Source organism: Engystomops pustulosus, chromosome 2, assembly GCF_040894005.1.
Source record: "Engystomops pustulosus chromosome 2, aEngPut4.maternal, whole genome shotgun sequence".
In the NCBI taxonomy this organism is placed as follows: Eukaryota; Metazoa; Chordata; class Amphibia; order Anura; family Leptodactylidae; genus Engystomops; species Engystomops pustulosus.
In genome coordinates, this window is record NC_092412.1 from 63,156,623 (window position 1) to 63,182,120 (window position 25,498).

Genomic DNA, 25,498 nt, shown 5'->3' on the forward strand with positions numbered 1-25,498 from the left:
TGGGAATGAGCCCTTATACTATATGCATATCTGTATTTACATAGAAACAAGCTGCTGATGGATAAACAGTACTATATTTTTTATGAAATATGGGCAATTGAATTTAGAATTGTACTAATCTAAATATGTTATTATATTTTCTTTCTTTTTTATGTATATAATCTTTTTACAAACATCGAAGTACTATAGGCGATCTCTGGATTTACAGACCTCTAGTGACAGGCAGACCCCTTTACCCACTGTGACCTCTGGAGACTGCAATAATCAGGTGACACGACAGCACAAAATTTTGAAAATCAAATTGTCAGAGGGAGAAAAATGTTTTTTTCGTCTGAAGCTCCAATTATAAAATATTCCAGTTCTGAATAACATACAAATTCAACTTAAGAACAGACCTAAACAATCTATTTGGTGCGTAACCCGGGGACTGCCTGTATTTGGTTGCAGATTTCTCCCCTGCTTCATACATACATCATTTAGCAATACATTTATAGTATATATAGGATTTAATACAGCATGAATGTGCATCCAGCTTGTGTGTGCAGTGTTGCACTCTCTCAGGTAGGGGGTGATCCTGTGTTATCTTCTTAAGGAAATAGGTGTGGTGAGTAAAGGGCTGTGCTCAGCAGTAAGTGCGGACAGTCACTAACCACAGTTGCCAGACACCATGGACAGCTCCAAGTGAGCACACACACAGATTCTGCTCCACTAACCTGGTTCCAAGGCTCCTGGGAGACTTATTTATATAGAGGGGCTACTCGCTGTCTGCCTGTGAATACACTTACCCCTAGTAGACAGGTAGGTGCACTTTTGCTCTAATTCTTCAGTTGGCAAATGACAACAACTAAGTGAAAATCTGCATAGTTCATACAGAAAAGTGACATTGCTTCCTCTTTCCGGGAGCACAGGATCTTCAATCTAAGACTTCTCATACTGCTCCATAGATTTGCTTAGAAAAATCACAACAAAACTTTTTTTTTATAGTTATAATGTGTATTACATGTGGTTTACTACTTACTGGAATGCAATGTGAATTGTTAATGTGGCAGAGCCGAGTATTTCACATTGTCATGAAAGTTTTTTTTTTTTTTTAGAGCTATGTTATAATTCCAAAAATCTATCTATCTATCTATCTATCTATCTATCTATCTATCTATCTATCTATCTATCTCTATCTAGTTTCCCTCTGAGCTCAGCTCTTCCATGTATACAGACACAGATCTGCATGTCATGCTATACATCCATTACATCTATTTCTATCTGTTAAGATATATACTTTAGGATCAATGTTCCCAGCAATGAGTAATGACATTAATAATGATGATGGAACAAGGATTTCTGGTAAAGGTTAATGTATTGAGTAAATGCATTACATGTAGTTAAAGGGGTTGTCCACTTTCAGCAAATAATCGGTATGCTTTGTGTAAGGAAAAGTTATACAATTTTCCAATATACTTTCTGTATCAATTCCTCGCCGTTTTCTAGATCTCAGCTTTACTTCTATAGGAAGCTTCTAAGTTTACTTCCATTGGATATAATCTGTCCATGGTCATGTGATGGACATGCAGGTGAATCCCGTTGTTATTACATAACTCCTATTACTTTCAGTGATACTACCGGCTTGTGCATCTGCATGTCCATCACATCACCATGAACAGATTTCTAAACAGTAGAAGTATCCACGAGAAGCTTTCTATAGACGTACAGCAAGCAGAGATCTAGAAAACCAGGAAGAATTGATACAGAAAGTATATTGAAAAATTGTATAACCTTTCATTACACAAATAATATCAGTTATTTACTGAAAGTGGCCAATCCCTTTAAACCTTCTGCAGTCACTTGATTGTACTACTGGCCAATATAAAACTTGCTCTATTCAGATTTTTGCTAGCTAACCTTACATGCTACTATTAATGCAAACAATACTGTACAATATTGTTAGTAGCACAGACAGTCCCCAGGTTACAAATAATAAGATAGATTCCCTTTAAGAACAAACATACAGAACCTATCACTACAATTTACCTACCTGAACGAACTACTATGTTATGTAGGACTGTGCCCACTAATGCCTCCATAGCATTGTTTTTATTATCTAGTGGCAAATTAAGCTGAAGTGCATTGGGAGAGCACCTCAGAGCACTGGACTCCACATCCAGCTGGACCCTTTAAGGGCAAAGGAAGGCACTGGGAGGTGGAAGTCGAACTGTGGAGCTGGAGCTCTGAGCTGCTCTGCTAACGCCCCCAAAGCACTTTAGTCTAATTTGCATATTTCTAAAGTTAACTTTTGCTATAGAATGAACGGCTTGGAAATATGTGCTGCCATAGCTCTTTGTATCATATCGGTTAGTTTACAAAGTTGAATTTGTATGTAAGTCAGAATAGGTATATTTTGTGTAAGTGTAACTCCAGACAAAAATACTTTGTCCCTGTATCAGTTGGATTTTCAAAACATTTGGGATTTGAAGGGAAGAAAAATTAACACCGAGGCTTCATTGCAGTCACTTTTGATAGCTCTTACAGTTGACCATTGCAGCCTGGGCACTAGGTGTCATTTGTAAGTTGGGTGTTCTTAAGTCGGGGACTACTTGTTCTGTATCTTCTTAGTAATATAATACATGGAGGCATTCCTAAACTGCATTTTCATAGCCTTCAATGTCATAAAACTGTTAACAACCTGATAACCCAGCATGCAGAGGGCCATCTTACCTTTACTATGTAATTTCCATAGTGTAAACCGTAATGATACAAGGGTACTCATGAAAATACACTATTGTGTAATAAATAAGGGTGTTGCTATGGTTCACTAAGGTTTTCTTGAGTTTGCTATCATCAAGTCATGGAATTCCGCCAAAACTCTATCCCCTAAGCTCCCAAAGGTCAAAATCAATCCTGCCCCTAACAATCAGTCCAACTATCTCTGAACATTGGGGCTTTTTGATCCAATCCAAAATTAGGACTAATTCCTATTTAATTGCTAAAATATATATGTTTGAAGACAGTTTTATAGTGTATACAGCTCCAATGCACAACTATGAATCTACACGGTTAGAGACTACAAAGTACCCTCTTCTGTATACTCATGTTTAACTTCCCATCCTCTTTCTCATCTACTAATCTATACTCTTTAAATTGAAACATGTATTATATGCCCCCTTAGCAGTTAGTTAGTAAGGTAACATTAAACTGTCATATAGGTGTCCTCATGCCTGCCATGGCTTCCTTTGAAGTAGGAAGCAGGGCCACCATCAGGGGGGGGTTTAGTGTGACTGTGTTCAGGGGTCCCGAGGAGGAGAAGGGGCCCCAAATCACAGAAAACCCTCCTCCCTTACCTGGTGCAGGTAACTCACTGTGTACACAGAGCTGGATTATCATTCTGTGCAGGGCCCACAAAATATACCAGTCAGGGGCCCCAAACTTTCCAGTTGTGGTCCTGGTAGGAGGTAGCTGTAAGGTCTCGAGATGATGTGTCAGCTCAGTCAGTATCACTATTCCATGGTGTGTTCAGGGTGTGCTGGACTTTTCCCATTGATCTATCAGTGTCCTAGATAATACGGTAACAGCATAGCTGGGGTGTTCTCACAATCCACCATAATGTGGAAAGCGTATTCCTGCCTCTGGGCTGATCTTTGTTCGCTTATGTCGTTTTATGTATTTATGACATGGAAATGGCAGATTATTTTGACTTTTTATTTCAGGGGAAAGATAAGATTAGATTTATTACTCTTGCTTGGAAGTCAAAGGTGAATATAAAGTCTAAAGAGCTACTACTACTTCTCTGCAGAATACTCAAAATCTCCAGCATGGCTTATACTGTGGGACATGGATTTAGGGACATATATAAAGATTATTTGACTCCTGGAAATAGTTTATTGGGGGAAAAAAGTACATTTTTGTTAAAAAAAAGGGAACAGCTAAATATCTCTCTCAGAACTGGAAGGAAGAAGTGGTAGGGAACAAACAGAATCTACTGGATTTACCTATAAAATGTAAAAATAAGCAGAGAAGGGTCATATTTTGCCCAAGATGAGTGAAGTTTAGAGGCTGCAGGGGGAGTGTGAATTCAGACACCCCTATCGTTGGTTCTATGGTACCTAGAAACATGCTGGTGTCATATCACAGAATCTCATCTTTCAGATATCATCAGGCTTGTGGTTCTGTGAGCTACACAATATGAGATACAGACAGGTAAAGAAATAAGACAGGAATCAGATCTTTATCTGAAGCTCACATTTCCAGCTATGTCTTTAACTATCTCTACTTCCACTTCTGTAGCTCTGAAAACCACAAGCCTCATGCAATCTGAAATCTAAGATTCTTATTTTTAATATGACATGTTTTTTGACTTATTTCAATGAAATGATGACTCTACTCTCACTAGGGCCCCTAATGCAGCCACAAGGGCTTTGTTGATAGTATAAAGTGTACATTAGTATTGCCCATGGCTTTAGATGAATGTACATGATTTATACTAGGAGTGCAGTACAGAGCCCTTTACATGAGCATTTTACTTGCTGTATGTCTAACGTCTTTAAAGAGATTCGACTGATCACATTTCTGAGATTATCTAATGATGCTTATACTTAATGGAAGTTAAAAGCTTAAGGGAGGGCGCAGATGAGGTTGGTAAATATTTCATTGTTTCTCTGCAACAAAGAGAGGATCTTAAAGGACGAGAGAAAATGCGTTATTGTTCTTCGTTTGCCATGTGTTACAAAAAAAAGAATATATATATATATATATATATATATATATCCAGGTCAGGAAATTCGTACAATCCACAATCTTTCTTTAATTATGTCTCATACCTCTGCTATTGGACTATTACACATGTTGCCATTGTGGCCAGGAGACCATAGGCAGTATAAATGCATGTGACTGCTGAGGGCATAGGTCATATGCCATTTTCCTGCAGGGGTCAATACTGCGACTAGCCTTTGTCTGCAACAGTCCCACAGACAGGGTTTTTTTTGGGGACTTTTCACTGCTAAAAAGTCACACAGGACTATTTACACCACTGTGAAGTTTCAAGGGACACGCCCCCTTCCTCAGGGGGGAGCGGAAGGGGGCGTGTCCCTCGAAACGTCACAGCAAACATGGTGCTCGCTAAATTGTGGCTTGGCGTCTAAGTGAGTCTGAGTCTCTGCCCTAAGGATCAAGTAAACGTGAGTCCTAGTTCATTATGCTATAACCAGATATATCCTGCCGGATTGAAAATCTTTTAATGAAGCATTAGAACGAAAATAGACTCACGCAAGCTAAACAGGATATGTGCAAATTATCATACAACTATTAAACTATGGGACAGACAAATGTTTTAAACAAAGAATGCATAAAGCTACATTTTTGAAGTAAAAATAATTTATTCTGCGAAACTGCTGGTGTGGTCATTGTATTGGACACTGTTCATAGAATGTAGAAATGGTGATTATACATGCACACCTGTGCTTGATTTAGAGGTGTGACTATGCAAAACTTTTGGTCCTCTCCCAATCACTGTGGATAGAGGGATGAATGCATTTGATGAGACAACCCTTTACGTCAGTGTCTGTTGATTTGTACATCGTTACAGCCCTTAAAATGCATAGACCTATGCTGCAGACCAGCGTCCGCTCCAGGTATCAATAGGCCCCTGGGTGATAGGGCCTCAGTGGGCCCCTTTGCAGTGAACTCACATGGTGGCATTAAAAATTCTGAAACTAAAACAGTCTCCTGTTCCCTAAAATATTCCCTAGTTTATCATACCAAACATCCTTCTCATGTACATTTTATATACAGCCTGCTTATGGTTATTTTATATACAGCCTGCATATGGTTATTTTATATACAGCCTGCTTATGGTTATTTTATATACAGCCTGCATATGGTTATTTTATATACAGCCTGCATATGGTTATTTTATATACAGCCTGCTTATGGTTATTTTATATAAAGGCCCCCTCACCCCCTATGGATTCCTAATGTACAGCCATATGTGGAATCCCCCCCTTGTCCTGATATCCCCGATACTGGCGTCAGCTCTGCTGCAGACAAATCCAATGGACCATAGAGGTGCTATTTTACTATTAATGAAGTTCTATTTAACACACTGTAACAAATATTGTTAGCTAATCAATTGCTGTCCTGTGCAAGGTGCTGGACTTCTATGTCCTTGGAAGATGGATACAGATATTCTTTGGGTTATTCTCATGGGCAGTATTTGAAGTTTCTAATATTGTACAGGATTATTTGCGCCACCACTGACATCAGGGAACAGGTAGAACTGCTACAAATATGCTCTCAATAGCGACACCGCTGGTCATTCTGCTGTACTGCAATGCCAATAAATTCCATATTATCACTTCCAGTAATGCGATCATAAAACACTGGATGCCCTCATGCTCATCTTCTGGCCATAACAGCGTGGCTTTTCTCCATAGAGTCTAAATGAGTTGAAAGCATTATCAGTGGAGAGATATTGAAACTATAGTACTTAGAGGTTTAGGTGGCAATTCTTCCATTCATATTATCCATGCCTTTCCTATGTCGTCAATTGAACTTCCATTATTATGAAATGTACAGTCCAAATATGTGAAACCACCAATAAACATTAGTGTGGATGGAAATTTTATTGCAATGGTTGTGGAGGACCAGTTGCTATTTTAGCCATAAAAGTTTGATATTACTGGACAATCTCAGATATTGCAGGGAAGTTTGTATGAGTCAGGGCTGGTGATATAGAAACTCTTGGGAGTTTACATTGCTAGAAATAGTCTTCACATCAGGCAATCTCATTAGAGTCATTTAGGACCCATTAATACGAGAATTGCAGAGTTTGATCAGAACTGACATTCCCCCATCATATTTCAAGCAGTTCTTCATGCTTGTTAACCCATTGATGACGACGTGATGCTTAACTATTGCAGACCAACAATAACATGACCGGCGAGTATAGAGAGCTCAGGGCAGTGTCGCTCTGCTAGTCACTAGAGCTACAGCATAATGCAGGGAAGAAAGGAGAAGGCAGAAATGGTAGCAGTCCTTCCCCCGTGAACAATGCAGAAGCAGGAGAAACTGCAGCAACACTGAAAAAGACTTTGCTGCAGACTCTGAGTTAACATTGCAGTACTAACTGTTAAAAAAACGCATAAGTATTTTTCTTGCTTAGCTCAGCTCCTCCTGCTCTATAACATGCTGCCTTTAAGCTTGGATACATATATACAATGTGCTCAGCTTTTCCTGTTATATAACATGCTACCTGCAGAAAGGACACTATATATATATATATATATATATATATATATATATATATATATATAAAATTTATTTAGCTCCTCTTGCTCTATAAAATCCTGCCTGCAGATAGAATACTATGTACAATCTTCTCTACTCCTGCTGCTCTATTACATGTTGCCCTTCAGCTAGGATACTCTATACAAACTGCTCAGCTCTTCTTGTTATATAACATGCTACCTGCAGAGAGGACACTATACATAATTTACTCAGCTCCGCCTGCTTTATAAAACGCTGCCTGCAGATAGAAAACTATGAACAATCTACTAAGCTCTCCCTGCTCTATAACATGATCACTGTAAAGCGGACATATATACAATCTGCTCCGCTCTTCCTGCTCTATAACATGCTGCCCTTAAGCTAGGATACTATATACCATCTGTTCAGCTCTTCCTGTTATATAACATGCTGCCTGCAGAAAGGACACTAGATGTAATTTACTCAGCTCCTCCTGCTCTATAAAATCCTGCCTGCAGATAGAATACTATGAACAATCTACTAAGCTCTCCCTGCTCTATAACATGATCACTGTAAGGCGGACATATATACAATCTACTCCGCTCTTCCTGCTCTATAACATGCTGTAGAGAAGACCTTTGTACAATCTGCTCAGCTACCCCTGTACTATAAGAAGGACTACATTTTGACATTTTAAATATGACAAGTACCCTTTGTGTTAGCTGATGTGGACGGTAAAAATACATATTTACTAATCAGTGTTATTATGTATCAGAGCTGTGGAGTCTTTCTTCATATCAGGATGTTTACCAGGTTAACTCATGAGGTTTCCGCATGGCTTTATTTGTTCCTTGCTAGTAGTGTGCCTGTGACAATTCATTCAGTGCTTTGTATCCTGGATTTCACATCCTTCCTCTCCTGTGTATTGAAGTTGCTATTCCGGATGTCAGCTGTATAGTAAATGAACCTGACTTGATACTATTGTGCATTTTCCAGAAATACAGAGTGGAATGTACATTCATATGGTAGAAGAAAACATGTCTCAGAATGACCAAAAATGGGCACGTCAGTTATTACACAATAGTCTAACAACATGCAGATTCTCCTCCTTACCACGTGAAAAGGATGCACTAATGTCCCAGTGAAACATATTTCTGCACAAGATAGGAAATTCATTGATGGATAAAATACTTCATATCTAAGTTACAAGCTATGGAAAGGTTTTAAGAAAGTGAAAAATGTCTCTATAATCTCAGAAAAAGGTAAATTTTTAATAAAAGCTAAATATTTGCAAAATTCTAAGAAATGCTGCTATACTCTGCAAGAAAACACCAAGTCTCTATAACTATGTGAAATATAGCACATTTAAGACAATGGGGGAAGCCAGAAAGGTGATTTTTGATATATTTTATGACTTGAGTATAAGCCGAGTTTGGGTTTTCAGCACATTTTTTTGTGCTGAAAAACTAGGCTTATACTCAAGTATATATGGTACTTGTCTACCGAATACAATATGAGAAGTGTAGGACATGACTGAGTGTAATGTTAAAATTATGACATTATTTATATATAAAATGGTAAAGTAACATGACCCCCAAAAAAGAGATAGTCTATGTATATAAAATAATAATAAAAAATCCCATTGGAGAGCCATCCTGTACTTCTTACCTCAAATAGTATAATAAAAATATAAATGATTTTCCAGTCTTAAAATATTGATGACCTATCAGATTGGTTGGAGTCAGACACCCAACCCCCTCATTTATCAACTCTTAGCAACTGATCCACAAAGAATGGAATAGGAATCATACAGCTCCATTCACAGTGACAAACTACAATTTGTCTCACAGATAACAATCTCTGATATAGCTTTGTAAACCCCAAAAAAATTCTGGTCCCGTACGGGTTAACTAAATTTTAGTTTAAAAAAACCCATTTAATAAGTGAATAAACTTACAGTGGTTTTCCAAGATGAATTTATTTTTCGACCCCAGAGTATATATTATAAGATACAAGGGGAATGCTCACTCTCTCGGGCAGGCCAGTCCAGCACGATGCCGCCTGTCACTGCTAGCCTCTTTCTGTTGGGGAGTAATCACTCTTTAAACCAGGGGCATAACTGCTGGGGAAGCAGCCATAGCAGGTTCTATGGGGCCCACAGTATCAGGGAGGCCCCGGCATCTGTGTATTGGGTATGAATATGCTGTATATGTATGTGTGTATATACTATATATGGAGTTTTATGTATGTGTATTTGTTGTTTGTGTGTATATATGTGATGTGTATATGCAGTAGCGTAACTTGAAGCTGATGGTCCCCAGTGCAAAGTCTGTGCAAGGCCCTCCGACTATATGTTTGGTATATAGTACTAGTCTTCTAGTAATTGACACCTTATGGTATTCACAGTTAAGTGCCTGGATCAATAAACATCCAAAAATGACTATTTCACCCTGTTAAATGGGGTTTTCTTCTTCTTTGTCTACAATGATCAGCATTTATTGCTGGGGTCAGACTTGTTTAATGTAAAAAACTGATCACATGTTTATATATTTATTTATAGATTGATATGATTTTGAGCAGAATTTATGAATAAAAAGCAGAGTAAATCCTGTGAGAGTCCTAATCACCACACATTGACTGATAGCTCCCTCTGTATAACTGTATGTAGAGAGATGGTAGAGTAATCAGGACTCTCAATCTCCCCTGTAGAGGCCCACCAGGATTTACTCTGCTTTTTTACTTACTTTTTACTTTTTTTTATACATTTGGGAGAATTTAAACCAGCAAACTCTCTAAATCTGCATAGATTTTACATTATAGCCTGTATAGATACAGGAAAATGCATAAGAGACAGTTGTTAAAAGCTTAATACAACAATCCTACAATCCTAGTATGTGTGCAGATAAAATATCATCACAAGATGGTCACAACACTTACAACAATAACTCAGTACAATGAACTAAACCTTTGTTCATCTTTCCATACTCTATTGGTTTCCTTACATATTTCTTTATTATTTCTTCAAACTTGCTCTAAAAAATATGCTGATTAAGCATAACCTGAGAATACGGTGTCATCATATCCATCTGGATTCTACTTCATACCAGGCTGACATTGAAACACTCGGAGAAGTAATGATTTATCTATTTTATTACCTTTATTGCAGAGCAGAGTTCACATGTTTGGTGTCAGTGCAATTCCATGTATGTGCAGCTCAGATCTTCATCATAAAATGTCATGTTGCTAAGTGCACAACCATAAACTCTTGGTGCTGTCTGTAAATTGGCGGTTATAAAAATAATATTACTAGTAAAATTACTGCCAGCACTTGGGATAAATTTCTTTTTCCCAGACTGGAAAAGTTACTGACTTTTAAGGGACATAGTACCAAATATTGAGCTTCAAGTAGAAATAGATGCTAAAAGATCGTTCTAAAGAGGATCTTTAACCCCTTTCACTCTTTGCATGCCTTTAAAGGAAACCTACCAATAGGGATCTACCTAACAAGGTAGATTTGATGGTAGATCCCTATCGGCCTCAGCCCTATTTGGTATGCGGCTTATCTAACAGTTTAGTAGAATCTAAGAAAAGTGTATCTTTTATTTATGCAACTACTTGAGCATAGCCGGGTCGTGGTGTGGGAGCCATGGCTACTCCACACCCCTGTACCGGCAGTCAATCCCACCTATCAGCGCGTCCCCGACGTTCTCCTATCCTAATCTCAGCATTCTCATTGTGAAGCCGGAGTTCGGTGCATGCACAGAATTCTGGCTTCACAAGTAGCCGCCACCAATGATTTGCATAAATAAAAGAAACTTTTTTCTTAGATTCTACTAAACACTTAGATAAGCCGGATACCGTAAACAGTGTAGGTTAGAGTTACAATTCCACATGTGCTGGAATGTGTGAAGCAAGACCTATTAAAGGATTTAGAGAGCCTATGTTTGTGGGCGTAAAGGAAACCTACCACTTCGGATCTACCTATTAAGGTAGTTCAGGTGGCAGGCACATCTAACAAATAGCATCAGAGCCTTTTTTCGGGCTAATCTTTCAGTGCCTTCTAACTTGTGAAATCTTTTATCTTTTGAAATCTTTGATGCTATTCATTAGATGAACCTGCCACTGGATCAACCTTAATAGGTAGATTTGAGATGATAGGAAATCTACCATTTGATTTCATGCATTATGAAGCAAACATACCTTGAGAATGCTGTAGCTATACTGATCCAGAAAAATATCTTTTTTAATCCCTGTTCCGAGTGGTTTTTCTGAAAAAACAATTATACAATTATGATAATGAGTCTCTGTCACTACAGTGCTGGGGGTGGGTGCTTCTCCTCTCACATTAAGTATGCACTGCTCAGAGAATGATGTAATCACTGTGTTGTGCCTGACAGGCAGAAGTAATCAATCGCTGCACCATCTTCCAGCTGCTGTGTATGAGTGATCCAGCTAAGGTTGATTAGGCCTGTGTAGACAGTTCAGGAAGCTCTTGTTTAAGCACGGGGATTAAACAAGATATGCTCCTGCATCAGTTTAGCTACACTAAAGGTATGTTTGCTTCATAATGCATGAAATCAAATGGTAGATTTCCTTTAAAGGAAATCTACCATCAAAATCAAGCACAATAAACAAGGGGCACCCACTCATGTGATAATCTTCTTGTATTTGTCAGCCATGACCTCCTTCCTTCTAAAATTAACCTTTTAATATTATGCTAATGAGTCAGAAATACTCTGCAAGATGTTACCAAAGGCCCTCCATGCTGTAGCTTCACAGGCTTTTTATTTTATAGTAGATTTTCTTTTCATCATATCCTGGCTACATTTAGTTCATAATCTCTGTACCGGACAATTCTGCTGCGGTGGCTATGTCACCACATAGATTTGTATACATTCATATGCACTTAATATTTTACATTAGTCCAGAATCATTAACCTATACCTCCATATTGTAGAAAACAATACCATTTCCATTCAGTAGCTAGAAAATTTATTTTATACTCAATTTCTATGAGTTAAGATAGTAGCAGGGGGTGTTATTGGTATGTAATTTATTGTTTAAAGCATAAAGTATCTCTTTTTTCCTTCAGATTTCTAATTAGAGCTAAAACATGGCTCTCAATTCATCTTTCCTGGATGGAATGGTTGGCATAGGGGACATGATTCTTCTTGAATCTCTTTCTGAGAAATCTGTACTGGAAAACCTAAAGGAACGTTTCAAACATGATGAGATATATGTAAGTAATATTATTTTTCATCTAAGTGAATTGAAAATATATACGGCTTTTTATGTTAAATCAAATGGAAATATCTGAAAGTTGGGTGCAAATTTTAATGTAAAAACATCTGTGTTAACTTATAGATACTTGTTCACAAGTTTAAGTATATACCTCCAATTACAAAAAAATAAATAAATCGAATATACCACTGCAGAATGTTAAGGTTTCTTAATGGTTCACCTATTTTCAATTCACTGATAGATTCCTTATCCAGAAAGGAGTTTGCTCTTTAAGTTAACAAAAAGACCATGTTACATGCTACCTTAAAGGTTTAGTAAGAAATCTAAGTGATAAACAAAGGGCATTATTTATCAGTGCTTGTTAACCTTACTGAGAACCTGGAATTGTGGTGAGATAGAAAACTTACTAGAGACTTCTGCAGCGTTTCTATATGTCTCTGCTTCTGTTCTCCACCTCCCACTGCTATAACAGCATATAACCTATTTTTCCTTGAAAGCTTTAAAACAGTCTCCTTTCTGGATATTTATTCTATCAGAAAACTAAGAGTCACTGAACAGTTTGCGGTGCAGTTTATGCAAATATGTTTATAATTGACGAATTAAATGTGGTCACAGAACTGTAATGATATGTGTCTGCAAGTATCTACCCTCCTTCTTATGTTATCCAAACCTGTTTGTACAAAACATAGCAAATGATTTAGAAAGAGCAGGTAAGAAAGCGGACCATCTCTCGCTGACTCTGCACTATGGGGCACATTTACTTACCTGGTCCGCGGAGTTGACTGAAAGTGCATTGTCCGAAGATTATGCACTGTGCTGCGATTCACTAAGATTGTGCGATATCCTGCATGTGTCGCTTCCCCGCTCAGGTCCGCCGGGGTTCACCTTCTTCTTCCTGGTGCATATAAGTACATTGGATTGTGACACAATTTGAAAGTTAAATCCCGCCTCCCGATTTCTGTTACATAAAAGCCAGCGCAGCCGCACCACAATCCAATCACGTGCAACACAATCCTGGTGCAAACCCCTGTCAAATACCTGTCACAGCCATGCAATCCCTGAAAACATTGTAAAATCCGACGAAAGTGTGATCCGCGTCCCTTACTAAATAAGCCCCATTTTCTTTTGTACTGCCCGTATTGAGTTGATGCCTAATATAGTCTGCCTGCATTCACCACATCAGCATAAGTATTATCATATTCAGTTCTGAGTCACAAAGATCCTTGGCTAAACACAAAAACTGGCAAAAGTACAACCTTGTGTTTTCTGTATTGTACTCCAAGTAGAGACTGAAAAAAGATCAATAAACAGTACTTAAGTGGAAAGTTGTATTCTTTTCATTTATAGGAAATCTGCATTATTTATGTGCTCTATTAGTTTATATTTCTGAGTAAAGACAAGTAAAATAAATACAACACCAAATAAAGAGAGACTTTACAGGATTTCACTGCATAACAAGAGCCAATGAGGACAAAACATAATCCCATCGCTTACAAACTGTAACCTTGTACCAGGTCCTGCATACCAAGATAAGATAAGAAATAGAATTAGATAACAGAATAGCATGAGCTGTGACCATAGATAGGAGAAAATCCAGACATTCCATCCATACCAAAAAAGGCAGTATTTGGGAATTTAAAAATATTATAACTTACTAGATTTTATATTTTTTGCACCAATTGCCTTTTTATGACAACCGTATACCGGAAAAGTTTGCTCATTTAAAAGAAATCTACCATCAAATTCCAGCATGATAAACCAACCACTTACTCATAGATCCAGTCACCGTGACTGTGGTAATCTTCTTATATGTGTTATCCTCCTGCCTTCTAAAAATCAACTTTTAATATTATGCTAATGAGCCTGAGGGGCTAACCCTGGCTTTACAAACTGTTGCACTCTCCCACCCTCCCCCTGCTCCCACAGCACTGAGTATACAGCCGGGTGTGCTCACCGCACAAGTGTAGAGGAAGCAGGGGGGAGGTGGAGGCAGTATACCTTCCAGGAACTTAAGCTTGCATTCAAGAGTATCATCATAAGGTCCTGAAAGGTAGTTTGCTCATGGACAGATAGAGATCACATGACCCTCCATCTGCAGCCATTTTATGGACAGGGATGCCATGCCTGATAAGGTAAAAGAGAGGAGGCTTTACTTCACATATCAGGAAAGCGGTGCAAAACTGTTATATATAGCCTGGCCCCAAAAATTATAGATAACTTACTGGTAGGTTGATTAGATTGTGAGCCCCATTGGGGACAGGGACTGATTTGGTAAACTCTGTGCAGCGCTGCGTAATCTGTGTGTGCTATATAAATAAAGGAATTATTATTATTATAACTTGAAGTAAAGTGGCTAACCCCTTTAATGCAGTTTGCTTCTATAACCGTAAAATAGTCATGGTGTACCAACTAATCCTGCAGAAATCAGTAGTCAAGTGTGGTTACATGTAAAATATCACTTCTTCTGGTCATTATGTGACTTATAATCTTCCTTTCCATCATCTTTTTCTTATGCATTCCCTGTGTGTACATTTACAATCCAGTCTATGCTGCTGGATGGAGACCTACTGTAGTTGCTCTTGTTCCCTTCTCAATTTTTTATAGAGTTTCTACCTTATCTGACACCTCAGTAAGCTTCTGTCTTGTTACTAGTAAGACAGAATTCAGTAGAAATTCCAGCATGAAAAATAGATTCAAAGAGAAAGAGGGAGATGATACATGAATGTTGAACTACTAAGCTTGATAATATATAGTACATATTTCTATTATTTACTTACTTTGGCTATTATTATACTCCTTCTTTTGTCCTTAATATGCTTTAAAGTTGAAAATCTCTGCTCACTAAGGTTTTAGATAACATGTAAGTATTCTGCAGGAAGGAGCGGTAGTCACAGGATCTAGGTCTCTTCCCAACAGCTATGATACAACAGCAACTTCACAGAAAGAGACTTTAAATAGAAGAACTGCTGAAAAAATGAAGATTATGATCAGAAAGTGTTCACATACACACACTGGCCTATTGAGTTATGCACAGTTTGATGTACCCTTTACAGTTGGTGTACTCATTAATGTAATTAATATGACTCAATGGAGGATATTTATCATCTGCCGGTGCTTTTCTGTCTGGTGTATGATGTATTCTCTGCCCTTCCATTGCCGCCGGTACATCATGAGGCTCCACTTGGCGTTGTGGGGGCTTAAAGGGGAAAATAATTGCAATGTCTAGTGGTTTTCTAGGCACTGTGTTTTTTTTCCATGACTTATACGCCAGAAAACTGACATACATGTCATACATGCTAAATGTCCCCCAATGAATCACAGAATATTTAAAGTTCTATAATTGCTATAATAAATATTGTTATATACATGTATCTCCCATGTCCTCTTCTGTCTTCCAGACTTACATAGGTAATGTAGTCATATCAGTGAACCCCTACAAGCAACTTTCCATCTATACTCCTGAGAAAGTGGAAGAGTATAGAAACAGCAATCTGTACCAGCTGAAGCCACACATGTACGTATAATAAAGGGAATTCTAACGGTTATAGATTACATATATTGATCCAGGAACTTGCAGAAAAAAAGTCATAAGTAAATAAATGCCTTACCAAAGAAATGTCAAGAAACTGAATCAATATAGTGTAGGTGTGGCAGTAAGCATAGATCTCAAAGTACAAAGGTAGACAGTGCTGTAGACTGCAGGACATCTATTGATGATGCATAACCACGAATATCAATTACAAGTCATTTTTATTTAATAAATGCTATGGGACTTCCATTCAATATCAATGAGAGTCTATGGGCGTTTTAAAGATAGCCGAGCGCTGTGCTCAGCAATTTCTGACACTTCCATAGGATTGAATGGAGCGCCAAGATGCATACTTCATGCTACATGATTAGTGTGAAGTTTGACAAGATTCAGATTCTTATCAGACCAGACAGGGTGAATGATATGAAAGAGGGTGGGCAGCCTATGCTTAGTACAAAGACTGTCTGAATGTCTAAGTGACAGGAGATCTGGATAGAAGGTTGTAGAGTATAGTATATGTAATACAGTGTCACCAATGGTATAGTAAATATAATTAGTTTTTCTTAACTTGACATTCTCAAGGGATCCTTAACACAAGCTATTTATATCTGCACAGCCGTCATATAGCAGTGACATAGGAAAAATGATTCACAAGAGGAGGCTGCAACACCATCCAGGGTTATCACAATGCGATGAGCAATATACTTCACATGTGTCCTACAGAATAGAAAGGAAATGGCAATTCTAAATATTACTTTTATTATGTCTCACCACTAGAATTATCATATCTTATGATGCAGTGATCAGCATGTGTTCACATCGAAGTGTAATCCCTATGTTGGGGGGCTGCAAACGGTACTTCTGGTCTTGGGCCTTGTGAATTCACTGGAATCTCCAGGCGGTCACAGGACCTGCTTCATCCAATGAGTGGCCTCCTCAGACACGGGATGTCAGTCCAGTTTTCTCGGGAACTTCACTTGTGTTGTCCATGGAGGGCACTCATTGCATAAAGCGGGTCTCACACACCAACTTTATTTGCTTGTTGGATTTCTTTAATTTTTTGCTTCATTTATATATATTAATATACATCATACAAAAATATTCCAAGTAGATGCTATTTTTCCCCACTTTTCCCCACGTGGTCTTAAAATAATGGTATTCTGTCTTTTTGATACTTCTTTAGACTTCTAAACCAGTCTTAGGGGTTTCAGAGAGTGTAGTCGTACCTGGGCCTAGGTGTCACAGGGGGCCCAGAAAGTGACTTTTTACAAATATTAACACCAGTTCTATTAACAAAATAATATTAATGGGGCGCAAGGGATGGATTTTGTATTGTTGCCTAGAAGCTTCAGGTTATGTCTCTGGCAGACTAGTTAACATTTACAGAACATATACAGAACCACCTAAAGATGCTGATTTATATTTTATACCAATATGACGTCTTTAGTATATGAATAAATGGTGAGAATGCACATTTAACCACATTGAACCTCTAATCTATAATGACTACAGTTCTAAATGAAAAATTCATCTCTAGCTGTACATTCATTATGCTCTAGGACAGTGATGGCAAATCTTTTAGGGACCAAGTGCCAAAACTACAAGCGAAAACCACATATTTTTCACAAAGGGCCAAATGCCAATTTAAAGTAACAGGTTTCAAACGTATTGGCACCCTGAGGACACCAACACAGGAGAAAGAAGGAGAAATTTGTATTATTATTATTATGTCCTCTAAACAGGATGAATTAAGGGTCCAGGGAAGGGGCTACAATGATAATCAAGCTCTGCCCACACCTCTTTGATTTAGGTCTTGAGACCTGAATGGTGACCTTTGTGCTGGGTGATGGCCTGGGTGCCCAAAGAGAGGGCTCCGAGTGCCACCTATGGCACCCGTGCCATAGGTTCGCCACCACTGCTCTAGGAGGAGTATAATAATAATTTACAAGTACAGAGAGGTTAGTGGAATATACAGTAGTTATCAGATACCAAACATGTGGAAATGTCCTTAAAAATATAGATAGAGATTATAAGAAATAAAAAAAATGTCAAAGCAAGAACTGTATTTTAGGGTGTAAAGGGAAGCCATTGGAATGGGTTTTTAGATTGAGATATATCTGAAATTCTTATTTTTTGTAAGCAGTCTTCATATCACTATGATATTATAGTTCCAATATTATTAGATTTAGGAATTTTCACCGGTTATATAAGGCCTTCTAGTAAACTTTCAATACATCAGCTACTAGCTGAGAGCATTACAGTTTCCATTACCAGCCATCATGCAGAGACTAAGTGCTCATAACAGTCATGTTAATCTATAATACTCTGCACATAATTGCATTGTGATGTCTGCATGGCTTCGTTGATCTCCCCAATCCTTAGATGGGAAGCCACAGCTATATGATTTTGCTATAAAATTAATGTAATTTGTACAGGTTTTCATTTATCAAAATGTTTTATATTTTTTCTTAATTTTTTATGTCTGTGCTGATGAGGCTGAATGAGATAAAACAGACCATGCTACAGATGGATATCTTTGTGGAGCAAATACCTAAACCATGTTCTATGATGATATAACAGAGTGGATACACCGGTTGCTTTTGATAGCTGCTGATATTTGGGGTACCAGTGGTCACCAACATATAAGAGAACCCACATCTAGGATTCTTTTGATATTGCTCTGTGCTTCTGCTTTAGTGATATCAATACTAGGGATACTGTTTTATTTTACCATGCTGGTAATAGTGCAATGTGCTGATGTTATTTTACCTATTCCTTACTTTGTAGCTATGCAGTGGCAGATGGTGCGTACCAGTCTTTGCGGGATCGGGACAGGGACCAATGTATCCTAATAACTGGGGAGAGCGGTGCTGGAAAAACTGGTAAATGTACCTCTGTGGTTACCATTCCTTAGTATTACCCTGTGAAGCCTGGAGTCTTATCTAATTCAACAGGAAGTCAGCGATAACAAAAGGAGAAGTAAGGTTATGGCTACATAGCAATTTTGTTTGTGTGATGAAGGATTGCTGTTTCAGCCTAAAGTAGGTAATAATAAATAATAATAGTCTTTATTTATATAGCGCCATCATATTCCGTAGCGCTTTACAATTCATAGGGGACATATACAAATATAATATTGCATTACACAGAACAAACAGTCATATGGAACAATAGGAGTAAGGGCCCTGCTCACAAGAGTTTACAGTCTATGAGGGGGAGGAGGGTGACACAAGAGCTTACAGTCTATGAGGATGAGAGGGTGGCACAAGAGCTTACAGTCTATGAGGATGAGGGGGGACACAAGAGCTTACAGTCTATGAGGATGAGGAAGGACACAAGAGCTTACAGTCTATGAGGATGAAGGGGTTGACACAAGAGGTATAAGAGCTTGTATAATGGTCCAGCCATTCTTTATAAGGGAATAGATCAAAATAATATAGTATAATACATAAAGGTGCTGCTGCTGGAACCAGACATCAGAAACCATCTTGTATACCACGTCCAAGGTCAATGGGACTGCAGAGAAGCTTGGAGCCTGGTATCTATCTGGTGTTTGCCGGATAACAGGCAAGAGGAGGACAAAGGATGGGTTAGTAAAGATAGTTAAAGGTTCATGCAGTGAACAAGCGTTATTGGCTTGGCTAAAGAAATGGGGTTAAAGATCATGTTTGAACCTTTGGAGGTTGGGTATTAGTCTGATAGTCCAGGGCAGAAAATTCCAGAGAATTAGTACACCTCTGGAAAAATCCCGGAGACGTGAGTGAGAGGTTAAATTAATGTAGAGGATAATCTAACAACAGACTGAAATGAGAGAAGAGAGATAGGAAGGTGCAGCACTGTGCAGAGCTTTGTGAATGAGGGTTATTATTGTAAACTGTATCTGGAAGGAGACGGCAACAAGTGCAGCGACTGGCACAGACTGGAGGCATCCGTGTAGATTTTGGTCTGAAAGACAAGCTTGGCTATTGCATAAAGAATAGATTGTAGAGGAGAGAGTTTAGTGAGTGGAAGACCGATTAGCAGGGAGTTACAATAGTCTAGGTGAGATTAATCAGAGCAAAAAAAAAGGATTTTAGAGGTTTTAATTGTAAGAAATGGGCAAATTCTTAAAATGTTTCTAAGGTACATGCGACAAGAGGTAAGGTAAACGAATTGCCACAACTGCAACTATTAGTTAAAATAACTTTGATTGAGTTTTTTGGGATTGAGGGTCATGACCGCAAATTGACTATATCCACTTACACTACAATCTTTTATACAAGTTAATCTGATGCATAACAAGAGATTAAACCAAAATTGCTGTGAAGCCCCACCCTAAAGTCTACTGGTAAATAAAGTTTATTTAATCAGGGAAGATATCAAATTGTAATATATTCTATTAAACCATAACGTAGACCCATGTATCACGCCTTTGTTTAATAATAATAATAATTATTGTTTAATAATTTGGTTAAAATAAAGGGCAATTAAAAGTCTTAAAATTACTGGTGCAACTTTTATTACTTTTTTGCACCATAGAAGCCAATTATTAAAAAATAAGGAGAGGAAGGTGAGCTAGAGCAGAGCCAACGTGCACCAAAAATCTGGCCCAGGTTATAGTTACAATTTCAAGTCCGGCACAGATTTCAATTATGAACCTCTTAGAAATTCTGACATCTTGTGAGCTGGGTATGCCAATCATTTGGACTGGTCTTCCATGCGCTAGTTGTCTGACACCAATGTGTGTTAAAGAAAAAGAAGAAAAATGAATGCATTCGCTAAATAGAAAGTTGAGTCCTCAGTTGTTGATACCTTTTATTGGCAGACTAAAAAGGATTATGCTAATTACAAGCGTTCGAGACTACGTAGGTCTTTCATTAGGCATCAGAGACCTCGATAGTCTCGAAAGTCGTAGTCATTCTTTTTAGTTAGCCAATAAAAGGTCTCTCAACTTTCATTGATTTAAATGCTGGGCAACATGGCACAAATAATTTTTTTTGCATATGCTAACAAAATCTATACATCTATTTTTTTTGATTACCCATCTACAGGAATTTCTGAATTTTTATAACAATTTTTTTATTTGCATCCAAATGACATATCTTACCATATATGCTGCCAAATGAGACTATCGACACAATGAGCACTGCTACATCCGTACAAATCTTTTAGACCTGATTTCTTAGACACATGGCTGACTGTTCTTTCCTGCTGTTCTCAGAGGCCAGTAAGCTGGTGATGTCATATGTGGCTGCTGTATGCGGGAAGGGAGCAGAAGTCAACCAAGTAAAGGAGCAGCTCTTACAGTCCAATCCTGTCCTGGAGGGTGAGTAGGGAAAAGTAAATGTACACTGATCTTTATCAGCCACAGGCCTATATTTAGTGTTGTGGAGATTTTATGGATCACTAATAATAGGTGGATGTGATGGAAATTTATGATGAAAAGAATATCATCATATCAAATGTTCCTTTTAATCCTTCCTAGCATAGACTATATATACTATTATCCATATCAGTGCACTGTGCTGCCTATTAGATCCTTATTAAGCACATTGTTTCCATTAAGCTTGTGTAGATATTCGGAACGCTGTACCCCAGGGGGCTCTTATATTGTATGTTTATATCTTTGTGGCTACATTGCTTGCAGGTCATTTATTCCAGTGAAAGGTACAGACATGATGAGGGTTTTTTTCTTTTCTTTAGCTTTTGGAAATGCCAAGACCATTCGAAATGACAACTCTTCCAGATTTGTAAGTTCTTCCTTTAGAATATGAGAAATATTAATTGCCTGATGATGAGGGTAAAAATATTTCTAGAAATAAGCAGATATTTTCAGACCAACTAATGGCTTTCTATCCTTGTAAAATACTCCAGATTATTGGTCGGACTTTTTATATGGACAGATCACAGATGAATGTGCTAGTGTTCAGATTAAAGTGAGATGAGTATGTGATAAAAGATTGAAATGAAAGTTGCTTGTAGAAGAAGTGGACATGGAGGGAGGATAACCAAAGCAAGGAACATAACATGACATTGTTATTAACATACATACTTTTTTTCTAGAAGACGGTAAAACAAAGCACAACCTGACTTACTTTGTCCATCTTTACAGGGGAAATATATGGATATTGAATTTGATTTTAAAGGTGATCCAGTGGGAGGTGTTATCAGTAATTGTAAGTATCTGCTGTATCTACCCTATCCATCTATATAAGAAAATGATGCAGCAAGTGCTTTAAAAAATTTATGTTCTTTCCATTGTGCTACATTTTGGTTCCAGGCCCTTGGGCAATTCCCATACTCTTACCATAGATGGTGTAACTCTGGACTTATTACCTATCTATCTATCTATCTATCTATCTATCTATCTATCTAGCCATTTATTCCATATATATTTGCAACATCCCCCACCGGGGCCTAGCCTTAAAGGTGAGGCCTGGAGTCAGCCGGGGCCCGCGGTACCGGAGTGGCTGGCGGTTGCGGCCTAAGCACGCTATTGTCACGGTGCTTGGTACGGGGGAACCGGAGGGCTGTCCTACAGCCTGGCAGGTCTCCAGCAGGGTGGTGTTGGCAAGAGAAGATGAGGGAGCGGCTGCTATAGCGGATCTCCCTGGGGCAACCCCTTAATGTCCCGAGTGTGAGTCTCTGGGTGATGGACAGGGTGCCGGTGATGAAGGCAGCCGTATTAGCAGGGACCAGACGGAGGCAGAAGTTGAAGCAAACAACTTACAGTTTATTGCAACCGGCAGGAACTGCAGAAAACGTGCCTTTAACAGGTAGATGGAGTGCCGAGATGTGAGTTGGAGGGAGCCTCAGGAGATAGTTCACCAGCCTGGATGGTAGAGGGCAGGCTGGGTGGCAGCTGTGTCCTTATAGGAAGCTTCAGCTTGTCCTGTAGAGCTTCAGGCATCACCTTCAAAGGTAAGATGATACCCCTTTCCTCACTACACTACTCTAGTCTAATAGCTCCACTCTTCAGAGGCAGGGGCTAGGCTCTTCCTGCTCTGGTATGGGCCAGACTGAGATACGCACACACTCACTCACTAAGTCTACAAGATCTCTCTCAACTAGAATCCTTGCTGAAAGAACTCCAGAACATTCTGGGCCAGAGGTTTTATTACCTCCCTTTGGTCAGGTGGTGGCTGCTCCTCCAATCACATCTCAGCTACAGAGCACAGGATGTAACACAGACATTGGTTGACATAATTACATCATACATTAACATCTGCCTTGCCAGGCAGGATTAACCACTGCAATTTCCCCTTGATCCTATAAGGACCATGTAGTGTAATGTGGTGTTACCTACAGGTGGGACGTATTCGCAAGCACTACCTCGCCATTGCATCGGCGAGGGTGTTGCATACCCCGGGGGCAATTGAAAGAGCCGCCCTCGGCTCGACTACAGTTGTTTTGGGGCACAGAGGGGGCTAAGGCACTTCTGGGAAGTGCAGGCTATGTGAGGTGTAGGGACAAACCGCCCATGGTCCTGGAGACAGGCACCTGGGTTGGTGTCGGACTAAGACAAAAATATATGTAGCTGTATGACAGTTGGTCGCTGACGCCATTAAACCGAACTGTACAGTAGGAAAGGTGTGGTGTCATGTCCTGTAATCCACTCCTTGCACCAAGGCCTGTATATTTGTTGTATCAACACTTCTTCCCTGGCGGCAATTATATAAGGTGTCTATCTGCATTGCGTTAGCATATGCGACACAAGTACCTTCTGACTGGCATCCTTACCCATGTATGAGTGGCATCCAGGTGCTAACTCTGTAACACCCCCGGTCCCCGAAGGACCCGCAGTTTACGGACTACCCCCATGTGCAAACCTCAGTTTGAGGGATCAGGTAGCGGTCAGTGTTTTACAAAAAGACGGTCCGACACAGCCACACTACAACCTGAAAAGCCTATGAAAGGGTTAATGCAGACTACTGGCATATATGACAGTGTGCAAACAGGTTAATTCACATTGGCTTAGGAGCCCAATGGGTACACATCTTGAACGTTACAAACGTTACAGAGGTGGATAGGCTACTCAGGGTAGCACGGTAGTAAATGTCTCTTTTCCTGCAAAGGAAAGGCATAAAAAGTGCAAACAGAATGTCCGTACCTAAAAGGAAGGCATTAAGTGCAAAATAGTAGTCAATGGCCACTTTTCCCTTGTAGTATCTGGCAAAAGTCTCTCAGAAGGTCTCTACTGACAAAGTCCATCTTCTGGGTACAGCCCTTGATGTGGGGGAAAAGTGCAATGAAGAAGCAAAGGGTCTCCTCTTTTTGGAGAGGGACAGAGTCCTTTGAAGAAATCTCTGCTGTGGCAGAGGAAGGGTGCTATCATAGCACAAGACAATAATCAGTTCAAGGTATGTCTCTTGACTGAGATAAATAAGGGTAAGAGTCTCAGGAAAGTCTCTGGCTCTTTGGGGTAAGGACAGAAATATACAATATGTACAGTACCTGAAGTGGGCTACAGCCCTTCAGGGGTTACTCTGCATCTTCCTCGGTGGTAAGTACTTCGGTGTCAGAAAAACGTACCTGCCTCCTGCTTCTGCGTGTCACCAGCTGGTACTCCTGCAGGTACGCAGGAGCTTTACCTTTTGTCTCCCTTTGAGACCTTCGAAGTTCCGGCCTGGAGAAGATAACAATCTCCTCATCGTCGTCCTCTGATTCAGGCGCTGGAGTCGAAGTCTCAGCTGCCTCTGATGCTTCAGGGGTTGCAGACACTGGAGCCGGATCATCCTCCACAGGCAGCAGTATTGGAGACTGCGGTGGGGATGATGGTCTCTCTGGGGTACCTCTTACTGGAGTGGAAACAAAACAGAATTGAGGCACAGTCACAAGTTCCAAGAAACTGGGGGTAGGCGAACACAAGGAGGTCTGTAAGTCGGGGGTCGAAGTGAGAGGTGTAGACATAGGGGCAAAAGGACGAAGACATCTCTTCAGCCGGTTCCTATGTACCCGGAGTGATGGACGGTCTCCTCTTGAAATCTCGTAGACTTCAGGGGAGAGACTGTCCCTAACTAGGTATGGCTCACGCTCCCAACGCCCATCTAGCTTACTGGTAGGATGGTTGTTGCGCAGCCACACTCGATCTCCTGGGGCAAAAGGCTCAGCACAGGCATTACGATCAAAGTCCCTTTTTTGTTTCTCTCGGGCCTCTTCCAACCGCAGATCCACAACTTCTCTGGCATCCGCCAGGCGCCTCTGGTGTTCGTGAACCCAGTCAGTCTGGGGGAGTAAAGACTGGGAATCAGGGGACTCCATGTCCCAGGTCATATCCGCAGGGAGATGTCCGTGTCTCCCGAACATCAGATAGTACGGGGTGTACCCTGTGGAGCAATGATTGGTATTGTTGTACAGGTACACCAATTCGGGCAACAGCTTTGGCCAGTCAGCCCTTTTTGCAGGGGTCAGAGTCCTCAGCATATTGATTAGAGTCTGGTTCATCTTTTCACACAGCCCGTTGCCTTGGGGATGATAGGCTGTGGTCCTCAGCTTCTTGCAGCCATATAGGGTGCACAG

At 39.5% G+C, this 25,498-nt stretch overlaps 1 protein-coding gene across 1 annotated transcript in view; it reads left to right on the plus strand.

Annotated features, from left to right (window-relative positions):
* Positions 1-660: 660 nt before the first annotated feature.
* The window catches only part of MYO1A (myosin IA), a 60,819-nt gene continuing 35,981 nt past the window's right edge, over positions 661-25,498 (plus strand). Inside the window, exons 1-7 of the mRNA XM_072134924.1 lie at positions 661-798; positions 12,323-12,469; positions 15,870-15,985; positions 18,788-18,882; positions 21,201-21,305; positions 21,683-21,729; positions 22,092-22,155. Coding sequence (XP_071991025.1) covers positions 12,344-12,469; positions 15,870-15,985; positions 18,788-18,882; positions 21,201-21,305; positions 21,683-21,729; positions 22,092-22,155 — 553 coding nt within the window. The 5' untranslated portion in view covers positions 661-798; positions 12,323-12,343. The remainder of the gene's footprint in view (positions 799-12,322; positions 12,470-15,869; positions 15,986-18,787; positions 18,883-21,200; positions 21,306-21,682; positions 21,730-22,091; positions 22,156-25,498) is intronic.